Consider the following 13,631-nt stretch of genomic DNA (forward strand, 5'->3'; position numbering starts at 1 on the left):
GCCAAGCGATGGCTCACGTCTATCGACGCTTGTGCCCCGATGTGTTTTCAGGCTCTGGACTTGCCTTGTCTGTCTGATGTTTCCGCCATTTGGGTGCAACTTACTTTGTAAATGTAGCGGCTGGCTTGTGCACCGCGCTGCGGCTGTGCGCTTTGGCGAGAAGTTTGCGTTGGTCTGACTTCCTCGGTCCCACAATGCGCGGCAGGAGTCCTTTACTGTTAAGCTTAATCGTCGGCGACATTGGAGAACATAAGTTCAGGAACTCTTGATCTCACTGTAGCTTGCGGGAAGCAGACGTCGTGAAAAAGGTTTACCAGTCAAGGCGTGCATTTTGTAACATTTTGTAACGTCGCGTTATTTTCATGGCTCCCATACCCTGGAACACCTTATTTCATGTCATGTGATTAGACAGGGCAGCCAAAGCCTTCGTTTGCCATGTCGAAGCAAAACTCCCGGTGGGTCGATTCCGGGAACAATTCATTAAAAACCGTAGTTGCGCCGATACATATGAGTGTTCTCTACAAGCGGCATCTCAAGGGATTGACCATGAATGCATTATAAAGGCCAACAGTTGACTTTTGGCAACGTAGGAACGTATGTCCTCTGAGGAACAACTTGTGGGCAAAGCGCAACGGAGCGCTGAATGAGGAACACTGGTGTGGTGTAAAGTGACGTAGAGAGTCACGCGATAGGAGGAGAGGCCGCGCATGCGCGGGTGGGTGCGGCCGTCGAGCTGCATTGCACCGTGCTTTCCGCTACACTGCTCTGCGTGAATGTGGTTGTAACGAAGCGATGGCTGTTGTTAGCATAGTTAAATGTGTGAGTGGTTACACAGGAATAGGTGTGGTCAGTGTGTAATAAGTTCTATATAGATACCTGCACGGTAAGTTATATATCGATGGCTATAGATTATATGTAGCATGTTTAAAAGCAACAAACAGGAAGCAGTAGTTGTTCCATTGTGGTTCCGTTGATCATAGCTGACGTACGCTGCCCACTCGTAGACAGCGACAGGTAGACAGCAGCAATACATATGTGATATTAACTCACAACTAACCAAGAGGCAGGAGAGGCCATGCTTATGTTGATAAATAAACGATAGGATCCCGCTGCTGCAACAGTGAAGTCGCTCATGTGAAAGATGAGAACATGCGAGTTTTTTTTTTCATATGTCTGTATGCTAATATAATGTCATGAGCACAGATGAACGTGACCCATTGTACAGCTGCTAATCCGAAAGTGGAACCTGCATGCAAATTTATATTGCTTTTGAACTGTATGAGCTTCCTTTTTACTTTTCCGCTGTACGCTAGTCATTACTGGCTCTTATGTTAAGCCGGCGACTGCATGGTCACGTGTATCACGTCCGTAATCGTACCGAAATATACCGCTGTTACACTTTAGTTTTCTCGCAGCACCGGTATGGCAGAGCGTGAATAAGGTTACCGAACTTACATTTAGGCACATATAACTCGAAAACCCGAAATCAGCTTAGGTAACGGTTGTCGCGTGGTTTATGTTCCATTTTGTCACTCGAAAGAGACATTCAAAGAGCTGACGCTGTTCTTGCTTATTTTTATTTACAATGCGAGCATTGACAGACTTCTTTTCACAAAAGGCATAAAGTAATACGCCTTTCTCACAGGACCAGATCTGTACAGGTATCACCACTCTCAGTTCGCAAAATAAAATAAAACAAACTACACGCAAAGATGAGCAAACAGAATCACAAAAGTGAAGGAATGTGGCGAAACCGCCTTCTTGTCCTTGATATCAGTGCAACAATCTTTTCTATTCCTTCTTTAGTTGAGCCGGAAATACAACGGCAATTTCTGTATAGATGCATTGTGCACACTTTCACAGGCCTACGCGCGACAAGAGTAATCTCTCTCATAAAACATAAAAGCGCGTGAGATGAGGTAAAACACACAGTTCAGTTATAACAGAGAAATCCACGGGGCGATTGCATGCGACTGTATAGAGTTCGAGAGGCGCTCTCGTGAGCGAACGCACAGAAACATAAGCGCGACACAAGAACAAGGCCGCACGTGGTGAGTAGCGCCTGTGTAGGGTCTGTGTATGTCCCCAGCTGGTAGTCCTTCTCGCTTTCTTCACAACGGAAGCAAAAAAGAAGAAATAAGGGGGAGTGGAGGACGGGGGAGAGGGTGCAATTTCTTTCACTCTTGCTCACGCCTTTCTCGATTCGTTACGAGCAGCCTCTGAACATCGGGAGCCATCATGCTCTTCGCCCAATCGAATTAATTGCAATAACAATTTTTACGAGCAGGGCACTTCAAACTTAGCAACTTAACACGCATAACGACATCCTAGTGACCATCGCAGAGCTTACGCTAGCTAAAAAATTTCTACCCTCTTGTTTAAGCCATCTGCATTCACGACACTCCCTTGAAACGCGTGTGAAGAACACGTTCAACTCATGTTTCGTGCGCACATTGAACAAAAGCTTGATATCGGTCTGACAATGCTGGCGCGGTATCTTCCTAGGTTTGTCTCAGGAACCCACAAAGGAGGGCAAAACGAAAGAGCTTCTCTTCCGTCTTTCCGACCGCTCTACGTTATTTTGTGGCTATGAACCTTCGCAATAAAATGTACTCTGCGTTCATTATGAAATTGTCATTTGAGCACGAACTTTAATTGATGTAGCTCGATCTGTGACAACGGCGACAGAACAGCAAAATGCTGAGTCGCGCCACATATTCCGCACTCTATCAACTGGCCAACGCGCTCGTCACTTGGACGGGTACTAATGACACAGTACGATGATGGGACCATTGAAACAATGGGTTTTCGGTGGGTATGTCGCCGCGTGCGAGAAGCGTGAGCTGCTTTGATAATAATCGCGGAAACAGAGTTTAAAAAACTATTTGGCTGTGGTGCAATAGGCAGATCTTTGTGCATGCTCAAAGGATTCAAGCATTAACCAGTTGCCAATAAGCACTTCTCGTGTCACTAACTTCCTGTATGAAAATCGAATAGATAGATTAAAGCTTTTGACAGCCCATGTATAACGCGTTCCCTAGGACTTGTCCCAACTCAGTTTGCGCAAATCCAAGAATGTCGTAGGCCGCGGCTTACGGCTTGGAGGCTCTTGAATGCTGTGCTTTGGCTAGTTGACCTTCGGTGATTCCCTCAGCCACCACCGCAGGACGGAGGAATTCACAGATAATCCAGTTGTCCTTAGGGCACACCACTCACACATTGTATAGGCTGGGCGAATAAGCCTACTGTCCTGACTGTTGATCACAATAGAGGAAGAGAATCCGGGGCACCGGGTTCACTCATACCCAGACTCTCCTTCCCTCCACGTCGCAGGGCGTGGCCTTCGAGGCTGGTCAAAGCCTTCACTCTGCGGCACAGGATGACCTAAATGTGTCTTCAATGACGTGTGCAAGCTGCCTGCAGGTCGGCGTTGCTCACACTTTCGCTGACTGCTTAGTGGGGACGCTGCATGACCTCCTTGATCCAGTCCACGTAGTGTGCCACTTTTGTGTACACGTCGGGGAAGCCCTTCTTTGCGCAGCCAGATCCGAATGATGTGATTCCTGTCAAGTGCCAGCGGCCAAACAGCTTGCACTGCAGAGGACCTCCGGAATCACCCTGCAGTTTGATTTGAAGTGGAAAATAGAGAAGTGAATAATTGCGCCACATACTGAGACGAAACCCTACATCACTGCCAAAAATTTACGTTCTCTTGTTCATTTGTGGTTCTCTTTCGAACCATAGTCCTCGCCTTATGTTTAGGGCCCAGTCGCTCAACATCATGATCGCTCAACATCATGAGCCCTCGACAGGGTTTGCTGTACAATTCTTCATTCCTCCTGGTAGCACTGTTTTAATTACTCCTTTGTAGTAGTTACTTATGCAATCATCACGTGTACTTTTTAGCGCAACAAGAAAGACACGGGATATGGCGCTGATGTCAATGCTGCTGCATACACAACAAGACGAAATAGATCACACAGAGGAAGAGCGTCTCACGTGACAAGTTCCTCGACCGCCGACCAGGGTTCCGGCACATAAGTGCCACTTTTTGATGGGGATTTTGAACTTGGGCTTGTAGGCGGCGTCGCACACACCGTTGTCGTATATCTTCACAAACACCTCCTGAAGAACGTTCGACGGCCGCGCATCTGCGATGTCAGGATGAAAGGTGAATTCAGGTCTCCAAGGTACATTATTTTGCCATAATCAAGGTTTGAAAACCCAGGGCAACGCTTTCGTTTTCCTTCCACACATTCCATTACTTTCATGCAGGATAATGAAACCTGGTAATAGAAATAGCGACGGTACATCGGGTGGGCTAAAAAAGCTTAATGGAAGTAAGAACTACGCATTCCGCCCAATTAGATTCATTTGCTTCCACTTGTTCTTTAAGCCCAATATCAGCTTGGAATGAGCTGTGTAACTCGTCAATCCGACATTACGAAGCCTTAGTGCTTATATCGCGTTATTCGGGCCACTTATCTGTGCGCGTTTATGCATTTTCTTACAGTTTTTCTTTTTTCATTCACATAAGAGGAAAAGCAACACCCATGGTGTCACTGCTTCGCAATGAAACTCTGAAATTAATTTCGTTTATTCTTCCTGGTTGTGACTTTGATTAACACTAGTGACTAGTATTCCCCATTTCTGTAGCTGAAAATGTCGGCATCTTAGAAAGCCAGTGTCTTACGTCTTGTCAATACGCATCAAACGCTTTTTAATGCACCCATCCACAGATACACCGGTGACTTGAGTTGCACGCAGTAATACGATAAGGTGTCAAGCAGTTGCCACTTGGTCATCAATGACGTTTAGAGCCAAATTCTATTTGAAAGGTCAATTGTTTAAATGAGCCCATTGCCATCCAAAGTTATAATATTTCTGAAAAGCTTTCTTATGAGAGAAATGCATGTTTCTTATTAACGTATAAGGGCCGTACTATAACGTATTAAGGGCCGTACTCGTGTAAGAGCTGCATCTCCAACTTGGCAGCCCAAAATTTAGAAAAGAAATTGCCAAGGAATTAACTGATCGCGTTTGGTGCCCCAATGACGCGAGCGCATCAGGGAATTTTCGCGCGCTGCATACTTCCGCGTGCCGCTGCTAGATGGTGAGAGCTGCGCGTTGATCTCTGATGCAATGGTACATCCGAGCACGTGGGGTGTGCACAAGTTACCGGCTGCACCGGCACCATTTCGTCCGAAAGGTTCGGTCCCGTGTAATGGCCGCACCTCATGAAAAACGTGAAAAAAATGCTGCCCTTGCACGAGTCGAAACGGTATAAAATTGAAAATGCGAAAGGCAAATTTTCTGTGATATAAACGCACTTCTCATACAATTGCACATTGCAAGCTAAAAAGTTGACTTCTGAGTTATGCTGCGATAACAATGTAACATGTAATGTTTCAGGGTCGTATTTTACGAAGATAGTTGTCCCGTTTTCCAGGATTTTTGAACTTTACCTGAAGTAGAAACAAGGCAACTACCAGAAGTTTGGGCCACGACGAAACACAGAACGATGTGGGAATACAGTAGGTACGATCGAGGTTCCCCGGGTTATGTGGAAGAGGGTAATGCTTCCAAGACTTACGTTTGGAAATGAGGTTGTGTGTTTGAAATCAGGAGTAGAATCAGGACTATGTGGCAGCTAGTGGTCAGTGGGACGCCTGGCATTGAGACCTCACGGAAAGATTACAGAAGAAGCGGCACCTGGTGATATGGGCTGGTCAAGTTTGGAAATGAGGGAGGCTCAGAGTATTATTGATTTCGAAGAATTACTTAGAAATATGAAAGAAGGTAAATCGGTTGCGAGGGGCGTTCAAGTATTTGTACTACAAGAAGATTGACTCGCAGTGGAGGAAAAGAACTAGGAAGCTTACCAGTAAATATGCGACCGGTATACCAAGCGACATGGCAACAAAGAACGTCAAACGCGAAGTCAGAGAGGCTGAAACTTCTCCTGGGTGGTGGCGATGGAAAAGAACCCCCCCCCCCCATTATGAGTTACTATCTAAATAAATCACGAAAGAAAGAATTCATGGGGACTCAAATGTAAGCTCTTTACTTTTTGATGCGAGATCAGGATGCCTTAGAACGCGTAGTTATATAGCGAGGTACACCATGCATGTTCTTGTTGCGGTAAAGCTAGAAAAACGATGGAATACGTTTTATTAGAAAATGATGATCTCTACCGAGCCGTTGTTTAGGCTCCATGGCCTCCTTGAAGCTATTTGGCTCAGGGATAGCAGGTGGAAATTAAACATATCCATAACAAAGAATTGTCAAAGGCGATAGGAGTTTTGGTGGTAGAAAAGTAGGGAGACCACAAACAACGCAGACGTACAAAAACAAAGTTCCCAGTAATGGTTCAGAAAGTTTGATGCAGGGAATTTTTCGATTGCAAGAAAATAAGATAGGTAACACATTAGGCAAAATAAGGACGGTATGCAATTTGGAAGACTAAGGAACAAGAGCATGGCGGCACAACCCACGGCGCCATTTCAAAGGGGACGCTCATAGCATCCATCTGCCCATCCATCCTTTCTCGTGCGCCTGTTTATCTTTGAACATCCATCCATCTGTTCTCGTGGGTCTCCTTATCTTTGAACATAGGTATGGGCGCGGGCACGCGACGGGGTCACAGCTCCAATGACGCATTTCCGCCACATGCGCATTCACTGTCGCGTCGAATATACCTAAGACGCCTGGTAGCCTCTGGGGTGCTGCTTATGCTGCGCAGCAGCACAGGCCTCGCGTGCTTGCTATCGCTGACATTGCTTCGCTCTTCGAGCGAAACTAATTAACAAAGAGACTGCGCACATTTCTGGAGTTGCATTTTTTAATGTTCAACAATGCTATTACTGGTTCTTGCAATAAACGCTTCACTGTCGAGTTAAGAGGAAGCTTTAGCTCGGGCCCAACTCCGACGCGGCCTATTCAAATACACGTAAAAGGCAGAAACGCTTTTTCTGCGAAAACCCAAAATTTTGTTGCATTTGGGAAAGAAATATAATTCCAGTGAATGTTCGAAGCGGAATTTTGATTTAGGACTGTTCTGGAATAAGAGACAGAGAACTTTTAACTTTTGGAAAAATGACAGACGTCCGTTCGCTTCGAGCGCATCAGGAAGACTCATTTATTTTTGACTAGAAGGTACGGGAAATGAGAGAAAATAGAGTGAAAGGTAAAGTCACAATACACTGCGCCAAACAGGCTTTCCTGCACCGCGCACGTGCAAGCAACCCGCTCCAAACATGAAAGGCACCACCGCACCGCCTGTCGCTCTTCGTAGAACGCGCCCGCCAGTAATTTGCATGCAGTTTGAGAGGTGTCAAATGTCCCGCGCTTCTGCCACAGCGACCTAAGCAGTGTCGTTTTACGTGGGGGAGTCGTCCTCGCAACATTGGCGGTGGCCCCCAACGCGGGGGTACTCTGGCTCCAGAATGCAGGATATGCAACAACTTCCCCCGGATGAGGGAACTATTATTGAGCTCATTGCTCCACAATCTACAAGAAATACAGCAGCTGTATCGGTGGCTTCACCTCTGTTCCTCCACTTAATACCAATTTGCACGACCGCACCCTACCGTCTCTACCCTTAAATGTTTCTTTAATTCTGGCGGTCTTCCCCAAGTGGCGTTTCAAGCGGTCTTCCCTAAAGAGCACCAAGGCGTCTTTCTTTAAAAAACTCGATGTCTTTGGTCGGCACATATGTGCCGATCTGAGCTCCAATAAGTACTCTTTCCGCCACCGTCTACAGAAACCATCAGCCATGGCAGTCCGGTACTTCCAGCGTCGTGAGAGATGCATGCCACCGCCAAGAATTTCGTCCGGCAGCAGGTGTGAAGGAAAGGCCGTCAACTTTCTTCCGACAAGGAAAGTGTGCCGGTGACAATGGTTCTGGCTCTTGAGCATCAGTCAAAGGGCGTGAGTTGATCACGGCCTCCACCTTGTAAAGAACAGTGGTCAGTTCTTCGAAACTCAAGCTGCTCCGACCTAACACCTTTCGCAATGCTACTTTCACAGATCGCGCTATCTGCTTCCAGAATCCGCCCCACCAAGCTGCCCGTTCAACAATAAACTTCCATCTGATCTGGTTTCCGACGAAGTATGAATGCAATTCCTCGACTTGCAACATCATGAACATGGTCTTTAGATCCCTGGCTACACGCTTGAATGTGAGCGCGTTGTCCGAATATACTGTCAAGCAGATTCAAAGGCGTGCCACAAAGCGTTTAAAGGCCAAGAGGAAGGCTGTAGCCGGCAGGTCGCTGACGAGCTCAAGGTGGACGGCACGTGTCATAGCACAGGTGAAAATAGCGATGTAGCATTTTGTGCTGTCGCGTGACTGTTGACAAATCAAGGGCCCTGCAAAATCGATGCCAACGATGTCGAATGGGTTTCTTATGTCACTCTGTCAGCTGGAAGTGGTGCTACTGGTTCTGTAGCTGGAGGGCAACTTTGTTTGTGACAGACGAGGCACTGCTTGATAACTTTCTTTACGGCCTCTCGCCCTCAGATAATCCAATACGATTTTCGCAGCTGTGCTAGAGCATCGCGTACGCCCGTGTGCAGCATTCTCAAGTGTCCCTTCTGTATGAGCAGTGACGTGAGGGGGTGATTGCTAGGGAGAACGATGGGATGTTTAGTCTCTTTGTTGTTATCACTGAAGCGCAAGCGTCCACCAGCTCGCATGAGGCCCTCTTTGTCGAAGTACGGGTTGAAAGGCGAAACAGGAGAGTCCTTGGGCAGCTGTCTTCCCTTCTTCAGGTTTAATATGTCGCTGAACGCATCTGATTGAGCTTTAGCCAACCAGTATCTTTCGGCGCCGATTACTTCTTCAGCTCGTAATGGGCCGATCATCTTTTCTTCTTTGTTGTGGCAGTTGTCGACAAAGCGGCGGACCCACGCGGTTATTCGCACGACTCTGCTGAATGAACTATAATTCTCAACATTGAGAATTGCCATGGATGACGATGATACTATGGACATCACCGTCACCTTTTGCTCTTCCATTTGGCACTCCCCAACCTTCGAGCTCGGCTCACTTATCGTTGGCCAATGCGTGTCATCCTCCTGAAGCCAACAGGGTCCTCTCTGCCACAATTCGCTTTCCTGCAGGGCTGATGGGAGAATGCCGCGGGTGATTAGGTCAGCAGGGTTGTCTGCAATTGGGTAGTATTTCCAATCATTGGGATCTGTCAGTGCTTGTAACTCCGAGACTCGATTTGCTACGAAAAAACTTCCATCTGGCAGCGTTTCCCTTAATCCAGTACGCAGCTACTGTAGAGTCACTCCAGAGGATGGTAGCAACGTTCTTCCGATTCAAGGCCTTGGAAATGCAGTGGCATAGTCGTGCGCCAACAAGGGCTCCCATCGGCTCCAATCGGGGTAGCGAGAGGCGTTTCAAAGGGGCCACTCTTGATTTGGCCATGACCAAGCTTACATTTATTAGTCCGAACGGACACTTGGTCACGATAGATGTGACAGCACCATAGCCCTTCGGGCTTGCGTCACAGAAAATATGCACCACTTTCTCCGTATCATCGTCTCTAAAGTCTGCCGCCATCACTCTTGGAATAGACACTCCTTCAATGCATGGAAGCTCCTTACACCAGCAGTCCCACTCAGGCTGCAGTGTTTCAGGCAAGGGATCGTCTCAACCAATTCCCAACTTCCACAACTTCTGGAACATTACCTTAACGCATAATGTTGTGGGAGCAATAAATCCAAAAGGGACGAAAATTCTTGCCGAGACCTGCAGCCCAAATCTCTTGTCGCCTCTTGAGGAGAGGAAGTCGATGAGTTAAGTTAGGTTGTATTCAAAGTGGTCAGTCTGAGCATTCCAACCAACTCCCAATACCTTTGTAGCTGCAGCATGTCCAGCGTCAGCGTTAGTTCTTTCCACATTACCATTCTCTAAGAAGTTGACGAGATCGAGTTCGTTCGACATCCACTTGCGTAGCCGCATCCATGCTTGAGACAATATATCTTTTGATTCCTGGCACAAGACTTTACCCTTGTCAAGGCTGTCAACCCCAGTTACAAGGTCGTCCACGTAAACATGCCTGCTGTTATGATTGGGGGTTCAACCCCATCGCTCGTGATCCGTTGTCAAGATTGGAGTCCGGCATGAATTCGAAGGTAGCTGGCCCATGCCGTCGTCCAACTTATCCACGCTGAGGACGTTGATGAAGGGAAGGACTGCTTCTCATCGAGAACGAGGAAAATGGGTTTATTTACAGTATTTATATCAGTCTAACATGACTGTTTGAGAAAGTACATCAGTCTAACATGACTGCTTGAGAGAGAGTATCTCAGTCCAACATGACTGCTTAAGAAAAGTGTGTCGAGCATCCGCACAACAGCAGTTTTTAAACATTCGCTCCTCTCGTCATACAAGGTGATGCGAACGTTTGTTTAGTCATCGCAAACTAGCCGCCTCTCCGCAGGACGGTTTACACACACACATGTACACACACACGTGTTTACGGTCCGAAACCGACACCACACGAATTTCATAGAACTCGGAACCGTTCCGGGTAGCGCGTCGTCTTGCGTCTTGGTCGGTGCGTGGGAAGGAGCGCAAAACGGCGTTCCCGCGGCAACTCGCGCACCCGTAGCAGATCAGGTCCGCGTTGGGGAGTTTGGTAACAATAGTTGGCCCGCCGAACTCATTCCGTCACAACGGCGATGAGGCTAGAGGTTGGCGGCGCTTCAGCACAAAGCCTGCTTCATCGAACGCATCCTAGCTGAAGCGACGGAGAGTGGAGGATGCGCGTATTGTTCCCCGACACAAAGTCGATTTAGTCACGCTGTGGCTAGAGGTTGGCGGCGACGCTCCCGGAACGTTGCCGCCATAGTCGTAACTGGGTGGCAAACTTGCACTGCAGCTGCGCAGGATACCCGCAGTCTCACCATACTGTTCCGGCAGGCCTTCAAGATGATGTTGCAAAGTTGCAGCCAAGAGAAGTGGGCCTCGACATGACAACGAACAGCACGCGAGTCATCCTATAGGTCACCACAGCTGAAAATTATTCCCCTTTCTTTGGCGCCATAGCGTACCAGAGGAACAGCACAGCGTTCCGATCTCCCTCCGATAGGGATATTTGCAGAAAGACTTTTTCAATATCCGCAACGATGGCAATGTTGTCGAGAGTTCGACCAAAGTTCGTATGGTCAGGTAACATGGTGATGAAGAAATTGCGGTCACTGACCAAGTCAAGGTAAAGATAACACAGAGACGTTTCAGGACCCGTACGGATTCCTTGATCACACTAAAAGCGGGCAAGAGCCGCAATTAAGTCTGCCAAAATGTGACGTAGAGAACGGGTGCAGTTGGCAGGCAGATTTCCATCAGTCCTGTTGATACTGTTGTCCGTAGTTTGAATAAATAAACATTCTAACAAGAGTCGCGTCATCGGATCCTTTTCCTTAGATATTATGGCAACGTTTTCCCAATCGATGCGGTGACTGCGAATATCGGCGTGTTCTGCAAGGGCGTTCGAGGCTTTTTTTTCTTGTTGGAGACGTCCCTTTGGTGCTCTTAATCTTCTCGTGAATTTACCGGTTTCGCCGATGTAGCTGCAGGTGCAGTCGGCGCATGGTACCTTGTAGATGACACCGGGGTAATTCTTGCTTTCGAGCCGATCCTTTACGTTAACAAGCTGATTTCTCAGCTTGTTGGATGGCATGTGTGCTATTCTAAGATCGTATCTTGAGAATACGCGGTTAAGAGCGTCGCTGACACCAGGCACATATGGGACGCCAGCGCGTTTCGTGAACGACTTGCCTTGAGACGGCTTTGGATGGAGGACACGAGCTTCCATTTTGTTAATAAACTTCTTGGGGTACCCGTTCTTGAATAATCCGTGATGAATTGTCTTCAGTTCGTTATGCATTTCGTGGTGACTTGAGCAGATGCGTGTAGCCCGCATCAGGAGAGATGAGAACGGATTGCTTGTGGCAAGCCGGTTGACATAAATTGAAGTTTAAGTACCGGCTGGTATGAGTCGCCTTCCTATGCACGGCAAATGAGAGTCTCGTTCCACTTCGTCGCACGAGGACGTCCAGGAAGAGGAGGCTATTGTCACACTCGTATTCTGTAGTAAATTGTATGGCTGCGTCTGCTGAGTTGAGAAGACGTAGGAGGTGTGAAGCGTCCTGCCTTCGCACAACGCAAAAGCAGTCATCTACGTAGCAGACGAAAACCTTTGGCGCGGGAGCGAAGTCAGCGAAGGCCTTCTGTTCAATGACCTCCATGACTAAGTTGGCGGTAGTAACGGAAATGGAAGCACCCATGGCTGTTCCATGGAAATTGATCAGCAGGTCAATGAGCTCCGAGTTTAGGTTTGGGCCACTTTCCAAAACATTGTTCAGTGAGAGGCGATTTTTGACACTTGATGATGCATCGAATACTACCCTCAGTTTTCTCATCTGGCTTTCATGACGAACAACTGTTTGGTGTGGCATATAATACACCGGACCTTCCGACGTACCGTAATCCTTGCTGGCTGGCTCTGCTTAGCCCTTTCAATAGGCGCGTTGTCTGTGCTTTAAGACACCTTGCTGCGCACTCGTAGTTGTCGCCAAGCTCATAAACCATACGATCCCAAGGGAACGACACCTTATAGCGGCCATTCTCAATGTTGACGGTTTCTTTATAGTGCTGAAGGAACGCGTCCTGGTGACGAACTGGCTCATGCTCCTTGATACCGATGTGCTCGAACTCCAACAAAGACTTTGGCTGTGCTGATATTTCCTTGTCAATTTGTTCACTCACTCCTATTAGCATCACGCCAGCAGCCGAGGAGCAGACTGCTGCTGACTTCTTTGTGCCGACCTGACCCTGCCGCCTCTACTACCATCAATTTGGAGCTGAGACGCTTCGTGGTTCCCGTGACAATTTCCCAGTAATGATCAGCGCCTATCAAAAGGTCAATATTTTCACTTTCGCCGCCCTGCGAGGCGTCTTCGACTCGGAAGTGAAATCATGAAAGTTGAACTACAACGGAATTTGATGGAGTAGCCATGATATCTGCACAGATACAAGGAACTGCCAGCGATTCCACTCGCACCCTTTCTCCTTCGTACTGGCTTCTGAGCCACAGCTCCACACGACACGTTTTTGTGCCTGTTGTGGCTGATTGGCCACCAAAGGCCAAGATTTCAAGCTCCTCTTCCCGAAGCACCTTTAACTGCAGCTTTTCGGACAGGCTGCGATGGATGAACGTTCGCTCACTGCCACCATCGAGGAGAAGCTCACGCTGTCTGTAGGAGAAACTGCTGCTCTGCAGTGCACATCAAGTTATCTCCCGTGCCTAATGAAGACTTTAACACCGTAGTTCGCTCAATCACAGGATTCGAAGACGCATCCCTTTCATCAGTGCTGAGGTGTCTTCTAAAGTCAGGGTCACACATTGTCGTTAAGTGTCTGCCGTTGCAATGAGCACACCTGAGCCACTTAGCATTACGGCATTCTCTTGCCGCGCGGCCCCTTGTGCACCGGAAACACCGATTGTCACTCAACGCATCTCTCTTATCTGCCACAGACATCTTTGCATTACAGTTGCCGGTCTCATGACAGTTCGAATTACAAAATAGACATCCTGTGTTGTCCTTGATTGTGG

General features: G+C 47.8%; 1 protein-coding gene across 1 annotated transcript in view; it reads right to left on the minus strand.

Annotated features, from left to right (window-relative positions):
- Positions 1-1,561: 1,561 nt before the first annotated feature.
- LOC142583716 (tryptase-2-like) overlaps positions 1,562-13,631 on the minus strand; it is a 50,127-nt gene continuing 38,057 nt past the window's right edge. The window contains exons 5-6 of the mRNA XM_075694205.1: positions 4,000-4,151; positions 1,562-3,618 (exon numbers count right to left, since the gene is read on the minus strand). Coding sequence (XP_075550320.1) covers positions 3,454-3,618; positions 4,000-4,151 — 317 coding nt within the window. The 3' untranslated portion in view covers positions 1,562-3,453. The remainder of the gene's footprint in view (positions 3,619-3,999; positions 4,152-13,631) is intronic.

This window comes from Dermacentor variabilis, chromosome 5 (assembly GCF_050947875.1).
Source record: "Dermacentor variabilis isolate Ectoservices chromosome 5, ASM5094787v1, whole genome shotgun sequence".
Lineage (NCBI taxonomy): Eukaryota > Metazoa > Arthropoda > Arachnida > Ixodida > Ixodidae > Dermacentor > Dermacentor variabilis.